Source organism: Ornithodoros turicata, chromosome 3 (assembly GCF_037126465.1).
Source record: "Ornithodoros turicata isolate Travis chromosome 3, ASM3712646v1, whole genome shotgun sequence".
Lineage (NCBI taxonomy): Eukaryota > Metazoa > Arthropoda > Arachnida > Ixodida > Argasidae > Ornithodoros > Ornithodoros turicata.
The window spans coordinates 15629873-15649759 of NC_088203.1; the positions used below are offsets into that span (position 1 = coordinate 15629873).

General features: G+C 47.4%; 2 protein-coding genes across 4 annotated transcripts in view; one reads left to right on the plus strand and one right to left on the minus strand.

The window, feature by feature from the left end:
• Window positions 1-15597, plus strand: part of LOC135388196 (uncharacterized) — a 141328-nt gene extending 125731 nt beyond the window's left edge. For both annotated transcript variants that reach the window (XM_064617586.1, XM_064617587.1), the window contains exons 96-124: window positions 5257-5280; window positions 5371-6066; window positions 6130-6156; window positions 6220-6360; window positions 6419-6603; window positions 6662-6762; window positions 6835-6946; window positions 7002-7166; window positions 7224-7322; window positions 7835-7958; window positions 8011-8445; window positions 8646-8768; window positions 8840-9084; window positions 10174-10277; window positions 10348-10444; window positions 10500-10649; window positions 10915-11028; window positions 11088-11217; window positions 11287-11322; window positions 11377-11397; window positions 11498-11557; window positions 12903-13028; window positions 13088-13308; window positions 13790-13878; window positions 13932-14028; window positions 14082-14240; window positions 15190-15309; window positions 15365-15494; window positions 15552-15597. In XM_064617586.1, coding sequence (XP_064473656.1) covers window positions 5257-5280; window positions 5371-6066; window positions 6130-6156; window positions 6220-6360; window positions 6419-6603; window positions 6662-6762; window positions 6835-6946; window positions 7002-7166; window positions 7224-7322; window positions 7835-7958; window positions 8011-8445; window positions 8646-8768; window positions 8840-9084; window positions 10174-10277; window positions 10348-10444; window positions 10500-10649; window positions 10915-11028; window positions 11088-11217; window positions 11287-11322; window positions 11377-11397; window positions 11498-11557; window positions 12903-13028; window positions 13088-13308; window positions 13790-13878; window positions 13932-14028; window positions 14082-14240; window positions 15190-15309; window positions 15365-15494; window positions 15552-15586 — 4166 coding nt within the window. In that variant the 3' untranslated portion in view covers window positions 15587-15597. The remainder of the gene's footprint in view (window positions 1-5256; window positions 5281-5370; window positions 6067-6129; window positions 6157-6219; window positions 6361-6418; window positions 6604-6661; window positions 6763-6834; window positions 6947-7001; window positions 7167-7223; window positions 7323-7834; window positions 7959-8010; window positions 8446-8645; window positions 8769-8839; window positions 9085-10173; window positions 10278-10347; window positions 10445-10499; window positions 10650-10914; window positions 11029-11087; window positions 11218-11286; window positions 11323-11376; window positions 11398-11497; window positions 11558-12902; window positions 13029-13087; window positions 13309-13789; window positions 13879-13931; window positions 14029-14081; window positions 14241-15189; window positions 15310-15364; window positions 15495-15551) is intronic.
• A 2576-nt stretch (window positions 15598-18173) lies between these two features.
• Window positions 18174-19887, minus strand: part of LOC135388198 (uncharacterized) — a 113859-nt gene continuing 112145 nt past the window's right edge. For both annotated transcript variants that reach the window (XM_064617589.1, XM_064617588.1), the window contains exons 122-125: window positions 19688-19846; window positions 18456-18575; window positions 18272-18401; window positions 18174-18218 (exon numbers count right to left, since the gene is read on the minus strand). In XM_064617589.1, coding sequence (XP_064473659.1) covers window positions 18190-18218; window positions 18272-18401; window positions 18456-18575; window positions 19688-19846 — 438 coding nt within the window. In that variant the 3' untranslated portion in view covers window positions 18174-18189. The remainder of the gene's footprint in view (window positions 18219-18271; window positions 18402-18455; window positions 18576-19687; window positions 19847-19887) is intronic.

Genomic DNA, 19887 nt, shown 5'->3' on the forward strand with positions numbered 1-19887 from the left:
GCTTTAAATTGCGGAAACAAAACAAAAACAAATTATCGCGTGACGCTATCGGAACTGCCCTTATCTTGGATTGCATTTTCTGTTTTCGTTTGGTCTTTTCCCAGGACGCATGAGGCGGCACTGTGCTCCTTCACCCTCTCACATTGGGGGTGAAGGGAAGATGCGTTTCCGAAGATGCGCAATGAATAAAATAAAGACGGAAATGGTGTTCCTTCACGATTTGTTTGTGGACGATCTATCGAACGGATTTTTGTTATGAATACCGCTACGGTATCAGGTGACCGAAGGCACTACATGTTCTCATTGGGACAATATCTTAGCTTTTGTAAGTTAATTAGGACATTTCCTTAGGAGATTGCTGGTACCATCTTAAGGAGTGCCCTTCAGCATATGCTATATTGCAATTGACTTCATCCCGAAAAAAGTTATATATACAGGGTGTCTATTTTTTTAAGCGATACATTTTTTTCATAAAAAAAACTATATGGCTATAGACATGCTGTTTTCATTTCCATCATCTCTGGGCCGGCGGACGTTCTTGGCCATATGTTGCTCAACCGTCAAATGACTAATTACCTAAAAATCGTTATTTAGCTTTTTAATTATGCAAAGCTACGAAGTTCCTTCATCTTCGAAGTTCAGAACATCTGTTTCTTTCGGTGACCTGATATCGTAGCCGTTTTCAGAACAAAAATCCGTTTTGTAGATCGTCCGCAAAACAATTCGTGAAGGTGCACCATTTCTTTCTTTATTTTCTTCATTGCGCATCTTCGGAGACGCGTCTGTCCTTCAACCCCAATGTCAGATGGTGAAGGAGCCGCATGCGGCGAAGATGAGCTTTAACTTGCGGAAACAAAACAAAAACACATGTATCGGGCGACGTTATCGGAACTGCCCTTATCTTGGGTTGCATTTTCTGTTAATCTTTTTCCAGGACGCAAGAGGCGACCAGTGTGCTCTCGCCCATTCTCACATTGGCGGTGAAGGAAGGACGGGTCTCCGAAGATGCGCAATAAACAAAATAAAGAAAAAGAAATGGTGTTCCTTCACGATTTTTTTGCGGACGATCAACCGAACGAATTTTTGTTCTGAAAACGGCTACGATATCAAGTCACCGAAAGGAACGGATGTTCTCATTGGGACAACTTCGTAGCTTTTTAATTAAAAAGTTAATTAACGCATTTTAGGTAATTAATGTCGGGAATGGTTAAAAGGCGCACCAACGGATGGCGCCATGGGACTGAGAGGGACAGTGTTTCTGAAGGGAGCCGGTGCTCTACGTGCGCTGTAGGAGAGATCGGAACAGGACTCCGTCGAGGCAAGACGCGAGTCTAACTCAACCATCATGTAACGCATGTTCATATATATTAAAGGGTTGCTTCTGTACTGCGTCGAGCCAATCCTACGCCGACTACGACATGCTGGCAGCGGTGGGATCAAGTCGTTCATCTTCAAAAGCATCAAGTAAGCCGTCAAGGACTATGACGGAGCTCAACAACCAAGATGGCTGAAGAGGCAAACGCGCAAGGAACGCAGAGCGTCCCAGCAAACTTTTTCAACCCGTTGTCGGTACAACTGCCCGATAAGTTTGATTTTCGGCAACCGCACTCTTGGAAAACCTAGTTCATAAGGTTACATAACGTTACATAAGGTTACATAACGTTAGAGAATCATCACGGAGCTACACCTCCGTCCCCAAGAAACCCAAGCAAATACTTTCTTGTATGCGATGGGACGCGAAGGGGAACACGTACTGTGCTCGTTGAAACTGACGCCGAAACAAAACAAAAGTTACGCTGCAGTCACAACGGCATTCGAAAAGCACTTCGTGCCTCGAGTAAACGTCATATATGAACGAGCAAAGTTCAACCGTCGCCGGCAAGAGTCGCATGAGACCGTTGACGTTTTCATAACGGATTTGCACAAGATGGCAGATCGCTGCCAGTGTGGAGAACTAAAAGGACGACTGATACGAGACCGTTTAGTCGTCGGTCTGTCGGATGTTCAACTGTCGGAACGTCTTCAGTTAAACCCGGAATAGACTTTGGAAACGGCAGTAACGGCAGCTAGAAACAGCGAGACAATAAAGCTGCAGCAGAAGGACATACGGGCCCAAGAAAAAGGCGAGGAAACCGTTGAAGTACGGACAGGAAAGACCCGACCGCGCCAGGACAAGAAAAAGACTTCGCAGTCCAGCACGCGTTCATGCTGGTGGTGCGGAAATGCACGACCCCACAAACGACTTCAGTGCCCGGCGTACGACAAAATCTGCAACAACTGTAAGAAAAAAGGACATTTTGCCTTGCCTGACTCAGGTCAAAAACTCAGTCTGTAAGTCTTCGCAATTCCCCAAGACACATCAAAAGAGTCAGCCCCACTATAGCGCGGCACTGGAAGAGGTCTACGTGGGAGAAGTGCTTAAAGAGTCGAGCTCTGAGCCATGGAGGATTAAAGCCACAGTTGGGGGAAGAGATATCACATTCAAAGTCGACACTGGGGCTGACGTATCAGTAATACCCCAATGCCTGTACTCTGAAGAAATGGGCGAGTTGAAGTACCCCACCAAAGTCCCTTTGGGTCCAGGTCAAAATGCTATCAACACCCTGCGGCAGGTAAAAACAATAATCAAGTGGAGACATCAAACTTACAGGAGGGGGTCTTTGTCGTCACTGGCTTACAGGAAGCGTAAGCGTGTGGACTCGGGGCTGTCCTCTTACAGGAGACGCAGGGCCAGCGACGACCTGTCGCTTATGCTTCCAGAGCGCTCACTGAAACTGAACAACGGTATGCCCAAATAGAAAAGGAGGCTTTGGCCATCACCTGGGCAAGCTCCTATTTCAGAACTTATCTCCTGGGCCTACGGTATCACATAGAAACAGATCACAAGCCTTTGGTGCCTCTTCTCACCTCGAAGAGGATCTACCAATTAAGTCCACGTTTGCAACGGTTCCGCATGCGTTTGTCGGAATTTGACATTTCGGTGTCACATGTTCCAGGCAAGGACATCCACACGGCCGATGTACTCTCTCGGAATCCTTTATCAAATATAGACACTAAAGCTACATGTGATCTGGAAGAAGCAGTGAGTCAATACGAGGTCCTGACGATGGAACTTTTACTAGCATCAGCCGACATGCTTGCACGCATCAAGACAGAAACCGTGAAAGATCCCACATTATCTCGAGTTGTTGAATACTGCTCCGAGGGCTGGCCTGACCCAAAAAATCTGCCGTGCGAGGAACGAAGATATGCAGAAGGCTCAGCTGAACTCTGCGTCGTGGAAGGGCTCCTGTTCAAGTGTGACCACCTCTCCTCCGCAAGGAAGTGTTATCCAACATTCATGCTGGACACCAGGGAGTTTCAAGATGCAGAGCACGAGCAAGGGCAGCAATATCGTGGCCAAGTATAGGCGCTCACATAGAAGACTTCGTACGCAAGTGTTCCATCTGCCGGGAACACAGGAAACCAGGGCGAGCACCACTCCTCCAGACGCCACTTCCTGAGCGACCGTTCGAGGAAATAGGCATGGACCTTTTCACACTACAAGGCGAAAACTACTTAGTAATAGTGGACTATTACTCACGTTTCTTCGAGCTCGTCAAGTTGAAAGCGACAACAACTACAGATGTCATCAGGGGTCTCAAGCCAATATTTGCACGCTTTGGGGTTCCCGATGTTGTACGATCGGATAACGGACCTCAATTTGCGTCAGCAGAATTTCTGGCGTTCATGAAGGAGTGGAACATCTTACACAGGACATCGAGCCCTTACTATGCTCAAAGCAACGGAGCCGCGGAGCGTACTGCGCAACTGGCCAAGCAGTTCCTAACAAAGACACCTGAAGTTGAACAAGCTCTGATGGCACATCGAGCCACACCGGGACCAGAGGGCTACACTCCCACTGAACTACTGATGGGAAGAAAAATAAAGACTAATGTTCCAGCTCCTGCTAAATCCCCAGAACCACACTGGCACTATGAGCTCGGCTCAGAGCTCGGAACCGTCAATACAGAGAGGGCCATGCAAAACATTAGAACAGACGCTACAGAGCGCAAGAGAGAGAACCTCTGCAGCCGGATAACAGTGTAAAGATATTGGTGGGAACTGCCACACATGGAAAAATTGTAAAAGCAGCAGAAGAACCAAGGTCCTACGTTGTGGAGACGACGTCAGGATTACAGAGGCGCACGCAGAGCCATCTACAGCCCTTGGAACAAAGAGTGAACCGGCCTGTGCGGACATGCGTCCAGGAACCAAGATGAGGAAATGGAACACCTAAGCGAACCCGTGGCGGTCGTACGATTCGACCACCAGTGCGCTTGAACTTGTGAGTTAGTGTAGTGCACGACTCCAAAGAAAGGGGGGTGTCGTGAATGTTTAAAAGGCGCACCAACGGATGGCGCCATGGGACTGAGAGGGAAAGTGTTTCTGAAGAGAGCCGTGCTCTACGTGCGCTGTAGGAGAGATCGGAACGGGACTCCGTCGAGGCAAGACGCGAGTCTAACTCAACCGCCATGTAACGAATGTTCATATATATATATTAAAGGGTTGCTTCTAGACTCCGTCGAGCCTATCCTACGCCGACTACGACAATTAGTCATTTGACGTTTGAGCAACATATGGCCTAGAACGTCCGCCGGCCCAGGGATGATAGAAGTGAAACCGGCATGTCAATAGCCCTTATAATTTTTTATGAAATATCTGTATCGCCTAAAAAAGACACCCTGTATATATATTTTAAAAATATGTTCGCATTTAGCTGGGACACCCTCTATAGTGTCCCTGCATCATCGTTAATGCGCCAAAGTGATGTAGACATTCTTGTGTGTTGTGACGCCACATGTCCTACTTTGTACACTGCTGAAGGCTCAGAAATTGCCTGATAGAACTTTGCAACACCTCCGGTGTACAAACGTGGCTGACCCTTGTAAAGATGCATAGAGGCCGAGCGCATAATCCGTCATCACATTGCACGTCACATCGTTTAGCTGGAGAGGCCCGTGCACCCTCAGCACAGTAGCGTGTGGAAACCTACAGCAAGATACATGTCGATGAAAACACTGTAAATGCACTCCGATAGCTCCCTGGTACCAAGTCATTTTGAACCACGCAGCTGCATGAAAATCAAGGCTTGTTGGCCGTACTAAATCCAAGTAATGAGACACCACACAAGTTCGCGAGACAAAAAGCTGTAGACATTTTAGCATCGTTCTTCCGTGTTGAGTTGGGCCACTTTGTAACAAAAACGTTTTACAGGCGGTGGTGATAACACGACTTCGGGTAAGTACAGAAACTATACGCTAGCTATCTACTCTTCGGTTGCCCTCGAGCAACCGCGCTCTGAGCCCTTCACTGCTGCGGTATCCACAGCTCAAACTACCACTCAAGGGACACCGCCATCGCAAACAACAGTGACACCGACGCCTTCGGCAGAGACAGCACCGGCTTCGAAAGCCACATTGGCTCCTACAGGAAGCACACTGACAACGACTCCTTCTGCGGAGACGGCATCAGCTTCGAAAGCCACATTGGCTCCTACAGGGAGTACAGTGACAACGACGCCTTCGGCGGAGACGGCATCAGCTTCGAAAGCCACATTGGCTCCTACAGGGTGTACAGTGACAACGACGCCTTCGGCGGAGACGGCATCAGCTTCGAAAGCCACATTGGCTCCTACAGGGAGCACAGTGACAACGACGCCTTCGGCGGAGACGGCATCAGCTTCGAAAGCCACATTGGCTCCTACAGGGAGTACAGTGACAACGACGCCTTCGGCGGAGACGGCATCAGCTTCGAAAGCCACATTGGCTCCTACAGGGAGTACAGTGACAACGACGCCTTCGGCGGAGACGGCATCAGCTTCGAAAGCCACATTGGCTCCTACAGGGAGCACAGTGACAACGACGCCTTCGGGGGAGACAGCACCGGCTTCGAAAGCCACGTTGGGTTCTACAGAGAGCACAGCGGCACCGGCAGAGACCGCAGAGGTACCGACGGACCGCCCCGTGACATCGACAAAATATAATGCGACATCCACAAAAAGCACTGCCTCATCTTCTGCGAGTGGTATATATGACGTGATCGCTAGTGATCAGAGATGCATAAAATAAGTCTTCTATCGATTTTCAGGCACACCATATTCCAGTATACACAACAGTAAGTATACCAAACAAGTTGTTTCATGAAACAGCGAAGACCTGATGGTCCCCTTTGTTGTAGCAACTTTGCTCTGCCTATCTGGACCCACTGCGAAGGAGGATTATCTAGTCCATATTCCTGCTAAGCTCTGCGATTATATCGTTTATCCTAGAGGATCCTACGACTACAGAAAACGCATCATTCATGCCGCCAAGCCAATCGGTACGTAGTAGCACATTTTTACCACATCTATACATGAGATATTGCAAATTCCTTTCAGGCGGGCATAAAGCTGTGCTCACTTTGAACTCATCCACCTACGTGGACGACTGGGTGACGGACACACCTGAACTTGTTGCTTTCACAAACACGCTTGGAACAGTTATGCAGACAGACCAATGGACAGCTTTTGGCATATTCCTAGAGGATCCCAACCACACGTCCAATATAGTGACTGTACATGCGGTATGACAATAAACGTCGTACAAAACGCAACTTATCTAATGACAATCAATGTACGCAGGCGATACTGACACTGTTGATGCAGAAGCAACCGGCACCGTTTCAAATGGTTGTGGGTAGCGTTCCACTTCGTGACGGCAGGGCCTTCTTTGGCCTTTTGCTGTAGGTATTCCTTGCCTGCTTCAGTTACTTTTCTTTTTGAGAACTCTGCTTAATGACGTGCGCCACCGACAGTGGTTCAGACGTCTTCATCATGATGACTCAGCATATCCCAGTAAAACCCTGTACTATCGAGCCACCGACGCGGACCCCTGCCTTACGCGCATTCATCGCTGACCAGGGTCACGTAAGGACATTAACAACGTCTTTGCACCTTCCTTGGCACCTCTTGTCCCTTTCAGGACGATCTCGTCTCCCTTATTCACCGATGGCGCGTATCGAACAAATTGCGTGCCCTCATTTGTGCTCCGATTAGTATGGCCGTCGTCACTTACCGTCTGATGTATGAGGAGAAGAAGGACACCGGCGACCACTGTATAAGTCAAGTCCCGGAGAACTACGCTCAGGTAATAAGCGTCAGCTGCACTGATGAGCAATGAAGCTGACGGCCTTCGTTTTCCTAGACTTGTAACAAAGCAACGACCACGGACGCCAATGCTGTGTACTATTCCAATGCAACGCATCTGATGGCTTTCGAGAATGAGGAAACGTCACTCACTCGGGTAAACTCTTTCATTCAGTACCCATCGCTTTAGGTAAGGTAGGATGATGACCGCCGTGTCCGCCATCACAAAGTGTTCTCGCGTTATAAGACTTCGTGCCTCACCAGGTCCCCCTTCCATGGGGAACATGGGGAATGAACGGAAATAGTGAATGTTGGAATCGCTGTTGTTCTACACTCTTAAAAAGAGGGTGTACTTTAACTCCTTTCCTTGCCACATATATATAACACCCTTTTGGTGAGTACAATTACGCTCAAAAGGGTGTCTCCTCACTCCCTCAAGGGAGTAGCATAACACCTTCTCCCTGCCGGGGAGTAATATTACTCTCGAGTAGGGAGAAAGGTGTTGTGCTACTCCCTTGAGGGAGTGAGGAGACACCCTTTTGAACGTAATTGTACTCTCCAAAAGGGCGTTATATATGTGGCAAAAAAAGGAGTTCAGCGTAAAGCGGCCTTCGGTGGCTGCGGAAGGGAGATGCGCCATCAGTTGAAGGTCATGAAACCCCTTTGCAGATGCAAGAATATTATAACAAGATCGATGACCCCTGCGTGGCGGCGTTCAGCGTTGATTGCGAAGACCCTACAGGGTTGTGCGGGCCAGCCTTCTCAAGGCTCAACGCTATTCGAGCACAACTCGGTTAGTTATATTCTATTCGTCTACTTTTGCTCCTTCAACTTTTCCATTGCAGACACGTATAATGTTAGCACTTCTGGAGCAGCAGCAGGAACAGTAGCGCCGGCACCAATAACCACTAGTGCGAGACCAGAGACTGTGGCGACAGGATCGCCCACAACGGCCAGTAGTGAAAGTGTAATGACAAACACGACAATATCCAGTAGTAATACTAGTACGGTGGCAACGGCATCCAGTGAGCCCCCATCCCACGTAACTGAATCGAGCGCAGGTACAGGACGCGATGACACATCGAGCACTGCAAGTGAAGTGACGACTCCGTCATTCGTTACTACGTCCTCAGAAACTGTGACGACAGAAATGCCCCCAACATCCAGTAGTACGAGTGCAACCCAGAGTCCTACGCCAAGTAGTATTACTGGCACAACGGCACCCACAACAGCGCCACCTAATATAACGAAATCGAGGTCAGCAACTACTGCCACCAAGAGTAAGTGAGCTCTGGGGTTGGAAGTAAATGTGTTATCTATCATCGTGGCGTGGTTCCACTGCTTTTCTTTTGTATTTAACACGCACGATAAAATGAAGGTAGTGGTGAGCTGGATTCAAGAATATCAACTGCTCCGTGCTCTTCCTTCATTCTTGTTTTTCTTTCTTACGTGCCTCCTGACATACGCAATTTCGTTGCAGACACTTTGCTGTGCTTTATGGCTCCGCCACTCGTTCTGCATAGCAACTTCCCAGAACTCGCCTGCGATGTCATCATATACGTTGCGGTCTGCTTGAAAGGAAACCTAGACACTCGAGTCAATGGTGGGTGGGTGTATGTAGTACCAAAAACGAAATTCTTCTAAACGGCGTCTCTAAATGCCGACTCTCATCAGGTTCGGAGTGGAAAGCCTTCTTAGATTTAAAGGAAAAGCTACAGAAAAAAACTAAGAAACTGAAGTTCGCTGCTAACCTCGACACAGAGTGCCTTCTGAATGCAAGCAACATCGACAAGGCTCTAGTCAAGGCTGTGGTCGTGGACGCGGCATCGATGCTCGTCACTTATAACTTATCTGCAGGTGCAGTTGTCGTCCAGAACAGTCGCCACGAGCCTTCCATTCAGTGGGCGGACGTTATGCAGGTGAGTTGGGCAATCAAGTGACTTATTTGGGGCAAATGTGATCGAACCACTGGTCCGTAGATATCCCACGATAAGGAGAAGTCGGTGTCACTTCTGGAAACACATTCACTAAGCAGCCGAGCTGTTTACGTGACCAGAATTCCAAGAATAGCATATGCTACAGTATATAGAAGCCTATTCTTGAGACTGTACGAGTGTCCAGATCGTACGATGAACATATCCTGGTGGCACCAGACTCATTCGTATGCTTTTTCCACAACCAGGTGGCCTGTTGTGCATGTCTTGTTGTTACCAGTAGAAACCTGAGATGCATGCTGCTGATGTACGGACTTCGGCCCATTATTACTGGAAGCTGGCCCGCGCGTTCCTAGGTTCTGCAGTGAAGCTGCGAGTCGATACCGGCAGCACATTTCACGCTACAAGAGAATACAGACGTCGCTGTGGCGGCCCTTTCTGTGTATTCTGGTTGCGAATCAATTCCGGCACCGTATTTCACGCCACAAGTGACTACAGAGGCCAGTGTGTCGGCCGTGTTGTGCTGCTCGTCGAATTAGCCCCCTGGCATAGCATCACTTCCATTAAAAAACTCTGGCACAACAGCTATACGTAATTCCCCGCAATGTTCCCGCTGTTATGTCTGAAGAAAGTGGTTGTCTGGCAGTTCCGTCCTGTCCTCTTTCTTCATCATGTCTAAGTTTGATCCAAAGCAACTCCCTCGCAACAATGCCCTCTCGGAAAATGTATCTTACAAAAACTGGTTAAAAGGGCTGAAAGGACAAGGACAAAGCGTGAGACGAACAAGGCGCTACTTCCAACAATTTTTATTGAAGAAGGCACCATCTTATATACATTTACGGGGAAGAGGCGGGAAATTTATCATAAGGGAATCGGGAATCGTCAGGAATTTTTATCATCCTCAACCAACAAGCAGAAAGATTAGCTCTTCTGTATCTTACAAATCACCAATTGTCCCTCCTTGCCGTGTACACCGTCTGCAGAGCTTCTGTGTCTATGCCATCTCGCTGAACAGCGACGCCCCCACTGCACTATCCCCGAAAATCTCAACCGAGGTATGTCTTGTAACCGCAGCACTACAGGACCAGCATTGAACGGGAAGCTGCAGATGGCATTCTTATCTTCGGTGCGTCTCCAACCTACCTTTCCAACAAGGTCGCCTTGGAGGCCATTCTCCCGTAAGTAACTTACCATATAACGAATTACCTGAACTACCTAAACGACCTTTCTGCGGTGAACTCAACTCAGGTTGGTGGACATCCTTGTCTACACCAACCATCACACGATCGTGAAAGATGAGCCGTGTAGAGTGAGCTACCCAAGCGGCGTGTTCTTCGAGGATCAGGTAAGAGCAGCAACTTCACCGCCTGGAGCATTTAAACTGACTCGATTAACTGCAGAATAACAACAGCGTGGAAACCATGAAACAGCATCAAGACAAAGTGGTTTGCAAGTCGGTCAGCATGGCTGTCTTCCGTTTTGCATTGACAGCGATCAACGACACTTTTGGCTCTGCATGTCGTCAGGAGGTCATGGACAGTTACGGCGAGGTAAGGATGCCTCCATGCAAATGTCGAGTGAGAGTCGCTGTAGAGTCAAATGGAACCATTTTCCTTCTCAAATGTAACGCTGCAGAAATGTAATAACACGGGTGAGCGATACCTTGCCCTCTGCCAGTTATGCTTGTCGTCAAATGCCACAAGCAGAATGCAGGAACCAGTTAGAGTGCCTACTATACACTGTGTTAGAACCACGTGTTCTAAATTGCAAACGACCGTTCCGCTTGGTGTCATGAGATGTCCTCCGATGACCCAGGTATGTCCTCCGCCAAGGGTGGGAGTTCCAGGCGAGCCGACTTGGTACCCTATCCACTATACGGACAAGTTCAACCTGATCACGTACGAAAGCGAAATGACACTCCAAGAGAAGGTTAGTAGTACTCCTATCAAGTGAACTGTTTCATCGCTTAGCTTCACTGTCCACCACAGGTCTTAGCGCTACGCATGCTGGTAAACCGTGTCTGCGTTGCTGCTTTCCACGTCGAGTTTGAAGCTCCCACTGGGTTGTGTCCGCATCGTTCTGGCTTCACCAGAATAAAACAAATGCGGAACGCTCTGGGTACGTTTTCACTAACCAGTACGAACTAATCAGAGCTGGGACATAATTACGGCGATTATTCACTTTCAGATAATCCCGTGGAATATGTTCCTCCAGAAATACCCGGTATGTTATAATGAGCGAGGCGTAGTGGTGGATATTCAGAATTCTTTCTTCCAGGTTTCGACGAAGGCTCAACTGGTGAGGATCAAACATGAAAGACCAAACATTTATTTCATTGCCTTATACCTCCATATTTTTTTTTCTTTTTGTCAATCATTATGATCTGTGACCACTTCAGGTACCGTAACTCCTACCGCTGAGGGTCACAGGAGGCTCGCCAAGGAACCAGGCACTGAAGGTAATGATGACGCTGTGTGAAATTGCCACTGCGGACTAGGTCCCACGTCTTCAGAACCTTATCGCCATTGCAATCACGTGTAACTTTCTAGTTCAGAGAAGTACGAGGTGTACAATACAAAGAAATCTTACAGGGATCTGATCGCTAGCTCCTTCAGTCTGATCTTAATAGGGTACTAACATGGTGCCACACCTGGGGCATGGAGCTCAATATTAACAAATGTAAACACATGAGAATAACACGAATCCGTGGAAACTGCCAGCTATACACTCTTGATAACACTACGCTAGATTCGGTTCTTTCCTAGGAGTAGTTTTTAGTAGTAGGAGTTTTTATCTCATCAGACGTGTCTTGGAAAACACATACTGAGCATATTATCACCAACGCTAACCATACTTTGGGATATGTTAGACGCACCTTTCATCGGGAACCTCAGCGCATCAAATTATTCCTATACACGTCCGTCGTTCGCCCGAAGCTTGAGTACCCAGTTTTGGTCTGGGACCCGAGTTCAGCAATTCCTTTTCAGGCCATCGAATCATTCAGAACAGGACTGCCCGCTTCATCTTCGGCAACTACCAACGCCCAGCGAGTATAACTTCTATAAAACATAACTTGCGATGAAAAATTTTTCGTCTGTGCCTGTTCCACAAAATATATTATCATAACGATAACTTGCGATCTCGCTTGATATTTGCAGCTACATACGTATGAAATCGCGCTGGCCATCGTCAAACAGTACACATTCCATCTTGCTCAACCAAATTTCATGCTGATTCCTCTTTCTACAGTACCCCCATGGACTGGAACCACCTCCCCGGTTCACTGACATCAATTTCGCCCATCGCTCAGTACAAAAGTGTCATTAGTGGCTATGTTGCATTGTAATCAACATTGTTATTCTGATATAATTGTTATACTTCATTGTTATTGTTCATTCATTCATTGTTCTTCATTTACTTCAACCACCACTCCCCTTTCTAACGCAAACGCCCCGAGGGTATCTAAATAAATAAATATGTAAGCATGTCTTGCAACGTTGCTCCTCAAGGGTAGATTTCCCCCTCCACACCACCGTTACTGGCAGTCTTGTAACGTGGGACGGAGAGCGGAGACCGGGTACGTGACCGGCGCTGCTCTTAAGACAGACGCCAGAGGTCTCTGTGTCACCTACTCTTGGAATACCTGAAACGATTTTTTGTGGTTTCTTTCGGAAATTCTTGGAGGTGTGTAATGTTCATTGTCGGGCCTACAAAGACTTTGGCCGAGGTTGATACATAACACGAAATGAATACATTTCTAAAAAGTCTGCAGCGGCAAAAAGCACACGATTGCGCAATTTCAGCTCGTCTCGTCTGCTTTGTGGCCCCGCCGGTGAAGACCTTGCAGGATTACCCCTCGTACTCGTGTGACTACCTTATCTATCAGACCGCTGGATACGATGTTGCCTCCAAGCACATCTCCTTACAAGGTAGGTTTGCCACGTTACGTGGCTTGGACGTTGAACATGTGGCTTAACGGCATGTGCAGATACAACGTCTTGGGCAGAGTTCTTGAAGCTGGAGAAGCCTCCTGCAACCAGGTTCATGGTGTCTATTGATAGTCAGTCTCTCATTAATATAACGAGAGTAGGTGTCATCGAAAGCTTCGTGAATAGAGTACCAGCTTGGCTTCAAGAGCATCAGTTCGGAGGCGTAGCAGCGCTGTTCGATTCACAGGATGATTCTTTGCGTGCTTACAATGCATTGAAAGTAAGTAGTACATGTGGTCAGTTCTAGCTGCTCCGGTTTCATAATCGTTGATACTGTTCCAAATGCAATCCGGAAGGATATAAATGTACTGATGTGTTTAATATCTTGTATAAGAAGGTTTTGACAAGCTGCTAAAACTGCTATACGAGTTCTTTCTTGTACATATGATGAACATAGTTTTGCTACAGCCGTGACACCAAAATAAGATAGGAACTGAGAAGGACAGTAAAACAAAAATTGTGTGTCTTAGTATAGTGGCCATATTCTTTAAGATATGTGTGACCGCAGGGTTCTCGAAAGTACGACAGTGACCCAGGTAAAGTGACCTAGCTTGACATCTACATGTGCGCGGTACGTCTTATCCCGTCCAACACGCCCTGTGCTGTTCTTCGAGTAGTTGATTTTGCCTTACACATGGGCTACTGAGCTGACCAATAGCTGAGATGACATAACTAACGATTCCACAAATTCGGCAATGCAGGCCCTTCGCGAGCGTCTTGACCAATTCCAGCAGGGAACGTACGTGCTACTTCTGGGAGCTGCGGAGGCCCTTCCTGATCACCTTGTTCGGTAGGTTATTTGACATCCGAACCCCGTACGCACATTTGCATGTGGACTTACAGGTTGGCCCATACTTTCGTGTTCGTGACCAACCACGTTCCGAGCGCCATCTCTTGTAAGGTCAGCTACCCGTCTGTCACCACGCACATGTCGACACTGGTAAGCCTTGCTTCCTGCTATCCCACTTTCTCAACTGCGATTGCACGTTTCAGTCGGAAACCCTGCTGCTGGCGAAAAGCCTCAAGAAAGTGGCGGCCAACGTGAGCGTTTGTATCTCCATCAACCTGGCTGTCCTGGTCTTCTGGCAGGAGAAGGTTGACAGGACAGTCGGCGCCATGTGCAAACAAGGCGCGGAGACAGACTTCGCGGAGGTATGCATGGCAATAAATGTTAACATTCATCGCACCGCCAGTGTTTTATTTTAAAAACAATGATATTGGAAGAGGTCGCTCTATGTTAATTAACAGGTTCAGTGACCTCCGTATCAGCGATTTCCCAATCACGCGTTTAGAAAAGGCTGGAGAGAAAAATTAACAAATGAGGGAGCACATGTCACTGGCAGTTATCTGCTTGTTCATGTAGCAAGTTGACGCAGCTTACAAAGTAGGCCATTGCGTACGAATTATTGGATGTACGCTTTGAATACAATTACCGTAGGTTGTTAAATTAAATCAATTAGAGTTGCTCATTAAATGTTATCGAACTCACCTTCATGTTACTTCAGTTGCTCGTTACCAGTGGCGTAGCCACGGGGGGGCTAGGGGGGGCTCGAGCCCCCCCTACCTGCCACGGCCCGACCCACGCAAATCGTACAACTCCGAGGAGAAAATAATATATGTGTGTGTGTGCGGGGGGGGGGGATCAGTGTGACGATCGCGAAAGTTCTTGCAGTTCATGGCGTCTATCTAAGCAGCACTCTTGAATGGTTTTCAAAGTATGAGCTTTTCAAAATACTTCCAATCTCGTGACACCACCTCATTGGTCATGACAGCCTATGCATGTAATCGTATTGTGAACGTCCAAAACAATTATTTTCGTTCTTTTTTATCATCCACATTTTGCGGTGTGCACAAGTATGTGTGTTGTTGTCCCACACAGGATCAGCGGGGGGGGGGGGGGGAGGTCGTATCAAGCCCACCCTACCTTGGAGGACTGGCTACGCCACTGCTCGTTACTAGATGGCAGAAGGCTTTGTGTGGCACATATCACATAGAGCACTGACTATGGCACTAGATATAGCGCTCAGCATTGAAGTGGTGCAAACATACCGTAATTGTGAGGCATGATTTGTGGTCGCGGTATGTCATATTTCCTTGGCAGCTGTGCAGACAAGCTGAGGTGAAGATAACAGTGGACAGGGAATGGATGAGTGCTTATCTTCAGGCTGACGAGAACAACACGCTGTACACGTTCGAAACAGAAGATCTCTTGGCCACCAAGGTAAGCCTCTGTCTGTCGCTGACGAACACTGTGCCGATAGGTTGCCCTCTTTCAGGTGGCCTTCTTCAAATCGTGGTTCCCGGACGTCTGCGTTGCTGCTTTCCACACGGAACGTGACGTATACGCTCACCCTTGCCCTCTCCTACCACCTTTCTCGAGGCTTATCAAGATTGCAGACACGCTCTGTACGTCACATGCACCCCACGTTTTCTGTAAACTAATCTGAATCCGTTTCTTTTCAGACCGCAACATACCGAACTTACTATTGAATAAATAAAATGTAACGCATATCTGTCGTCTTACTTCCTTTAGATGTACAGGTCCCGACAAAAGTTTACGGAACACGCGAGCGGTGTATTTTCTCCTCGGTACGACACCCTAGCGGCAAGCGGAAGCTGGCGAAATCAGGCCCTTCAGTGAGGCAGTTCACTGAGGCAGTTCACTGCCTCAGAGGGGTGGACGACTGCGCTCTTACCGACACACAGCGGTAGTTTCGGTATGATTACTGTGCCCGCGAAGTGAGTTGGACTTAACTGTTGTGCTCGTCAACAACTCGTGACTCACGTCAGTTGTTTATCAAACAATCAATTATCAATGCCAGCGTCAATTGTTTATCAGCTCGTCACGCCTCGTCCATAATAAAGCAACTGTTTACCAGATACCATTCTTTGTCTTGTCTACATATCATGGCTTTCCAATAAAAGCAATACACCGTAAAGTGTTGCCACTATGATTCATCCTTGTTATCACGATGATAGCGGCGAGCTCCCTGTCTCAACAATCGGTGAATCACGTGTTCTTGGCGAGCACAACAGTAAAATACAATTCACATACCGAAACTACCGCTGTGTGTCGCTAAGAGCACAGTCGTCCACCCCTCTGAGGCAGTGAACTGGCCTGATTTCGCCAGCTTCCGCTTGCCGCTAGGGTGTCGTACCGAGGAGAAAATACACCGCTCGCGTGTTCCGTAAACTTTTGTCGGGACCTGTACTACGTATACGTGTTAGGGATCTTTGGAAAATCGGAGCCACTCTACCCGTTCACGTGAACGAAATCACGCTATTCTCTGCCTCTGGTTGGAGGACCAGGGAGTAAAGCAATCCCAAGGGTGTGGGTGTGAGTACAGTGCTCATGGCTGCTACATGTACGAGAAAATCTGGTATCCCTTGAAAAGCAGTCATGTGAAATAGTGATCAGCAGCGATGGTCGCTAACTACTTCTACAGTAGTTTATAACTACTACTTCGCGATGGAGTAGTAGTTCAATACTTTTCAGGGGAGTAGTTAAAACTACTTCTTTAACTACTGCAATGTATTTTAACTACATCTATAACTACTTAACGTTGTCCATCAACACCAATCGCTTGTATTGTTCTTGGACACCTAAATATGAATCACAAGCGGTGATAATGATATTTAAAATATACTCTTGTGCCTACATCGCTTAATTCACGCACTGTCGTAAAATCCACTGCCTGGCTCTTGTATATTATGAGCTAACGAAAGAGCTTGCTGCGGAAATATTTTCTATGGAGTGAAAGCTTCCGCTATAAAGGTACGTAAAACATACGACTGACCATGTGCGAGATTTACACTCTGGCTCCTTTGTCACAGATCAATGTTCCACGCACAAATATTGTGGTGGGTGGCGATTGCGCCACTGTGGACCGTAAAATATTTTCGCTTAGCCACGATGATCGATCACGTAGCCAGCCTATGCGGTTTCAATGCAAATTCATGCAAATGAGGCTTCACTAGACAAGCATTAAAAGTGAAGATTTAGTACACAGGCACGGCACAATTGCTCTGCGCCTCCGTTCTTATCAAACAAGTAGCTCAAGGTAAAAGTCGGAAGCACAATCGTGCCGTAAAGCTTGCGGCAAAATCGGAAGTAGTTTGCGCCTGCACTAACTTAACTACTGTAGTTAACTACTCGAATTAGTAGTTTAACTAGTAGTTGCCACTACATTTCTGCAAGTAGTTGATAACTACTTGCACTTTCAGTAACTGAAAAATTATTGGAATAAGTATTGCAGCGGGCTGGGGTATGCCATATCAAACATCGGCAATTTTCTGCTCTCACCTTACTTTACTGACATCTCTGTCGGCAACGAAACGGGTTAGAATTGTTTTCTATATATTGAACGATAGAGGAAAGATTGTACATTAAAATCGTAGTTCATTTACGGATATCTGTCCTGCCGTCGAGGAGCTATGAGCGCTAAAAAAATGTGCAATTTTTGTCATATCGGCTGACTTTGGCATTTTTTCTTCAGCGTTCAGGTATACTAGTGTTCCCATACTTTAAGTGTGCTGCGGTAAAGGATGTGACGCGAATGAAGTAGCATCAGCAAGTGAAAGTGCATCACATGCAAAGTCGCAAGAAAAAATCACGTCCATCTGTGGACTGGTTGATCGTAGGAAGCGCCGGGAACCTGCTTTCGTGCATTGGAGGTAGTTTCCAAATTTTTTTCACTGAAATAAAAAAATGTCATCGGCGGACCTTGGTCGATTTAAAATGGAATTACCCAACAGTGTTTCAGCCTCATTCCTTCCCTGTGCCCTGCACCCTTCAGTGCGGGGTCATCCGCTGAATGGTACGTCGTAATGACGTACGTCGCCACACAAATAGATTGACACGCTTACGGGTAATGAACAGGCACTGCAATGACACCTCTTCGTGCCCTTTCTCGAGGACACTCACGCAAAATGCCTCAGTAGTGTGGAAGGTGGTCATAATAACGGTTCCGAAAATCTCCTGCTCGACATCTTACTTGGACACACAACTCTCTAGTATTAGGAAGTTTAACCCGAGATAGTAGTGCGGTAATAACTTCGCAGTGCGACACCAAGGAAGACGACAGGTATGGATTACATTTTATTAAGACGTAGACTCCGGGTGGTTACCGTCTGAAAGAGAACTTGCTAATTAATTGACAATAGCGGCGATGAGAGTGACGTACAGAGAGTATCCCCGATCTTGATAAGCCTCGAGAAAGGGGGCAGACGAGGACACGGATACTCATACACGTCTCGTTCCGTATGAAAGGCGGCCACGCAGATGTCCGGGAACCAGGACTTGAAGAAGGACACCTACATGGGTAACGTTAAAGACACAGCCCGTTGTACGACTGTAGGTATTCTGACTTTAGTAGCCAACATGTCTCCTGTCTCGAATGTGTATAGCGTGTTGTTTTCATCAGTCTGAAGATAGGCGCTCATCCATTCTTTGTCTGGGGTTATCTTCACTTCGGCTTGCTTACAGAGCTGCACAAAGAAGACAGGTTTGTTGGAACTATGGTTATTTTCTTGACGACCGACAGCAATCACCTGTGTCTGCGTAGTAGACGTGCGGTACTTAATCTAGATACATACTCCATTTCAAATACAGTCAAACTCCTTTACAACGAAACTCAGGGGACAGCCAAAAAAAATTCGTTAGTATTTTCGTTAAAAAGGATGTCCATTATTGGACCTATAGGGCTCCAGCGGGACCGCAAAAAAATTTGCTGTAATGGTATTTTCGTTAAAAAGGTGTTCGCTATAAAGGAGTTTGACTGTACACTGTAATGCTTATCCCCCTCCAGTGGAGATGTGCGCCCATCCTAAGCAACCGTATGAAACCGTCTTCCATCGACACGTGGAATTGCAGTGTGATCCCTAAGCATGTTCCCTTTACTGCGAGCGCTGCAAACTATGCGCATCATGACTTCTGGTGTTGCTATTCAGAAGTAAGCCCTGCAACGCTGTACATTTCTCTTCGTATACATCAAGAAGTGGATGACTTCCCGAAGGCTGAACACATGTGTCCTCTCAGGAAACTAGATTTTAAAGCAAAACCTTTGTGCGGGTTGAACTGGTCTTCAGAAATCCGTTCACAGATCTTTGCGGAGGAGAACTCGATGACACGTGTAAGTTGCGAGCGCACACGCACGCACATGCGCGAGACGTTAGCTGGTGCCACCAAAACGTGCAACCGTCGATCGTGATAACACTGCATGCGCGCGTTCACAGTGCTCTATTATTGCTGTTATGAATATTCGGTTAAGCATGCTATGTATGCACCTGTTAAGGAGAGAAGCTGTGTGGTGCATGACTGTGGACGTATGGGGCGGGATGGACGAGTAACGTAAGTGGGGTGAAATCTGACGCGCGTTAGAAACTGCATTTCTCGATGGCGATAACGATTTGGGTTAGAGGCTCACGTGTTTTAAACCAAGCGCTTCTCTCCCCTTTGCCGCCTCACAAAGCGCACGGGTTTACCGATTCACTGGTTCCTTTAGCCCTCAACACTGCCACTCCGTACTGCCCCTACGTTCCAATAAGGGTGGGTGGGACAAGGCCAAAAACTACAAGCCACAAAACGTTACAAGTCACACCTCAGCAAAGTCCGTCTCTGCGCCTCGTTTGCACTTTGCACCGACACTTCTGTCCATTGTCTCCTGCCAGAAGACCAGGATGGCGAGGTTGATGGAGAGACAGACGCTCACGTTGCCCGCCACTTCCCTGAGGCTCTTTGCCAGCAGCAATGGTTCCGACTGAAATGTACAGTCGCAGTTGAGAAAGTGGGATAGCAGGA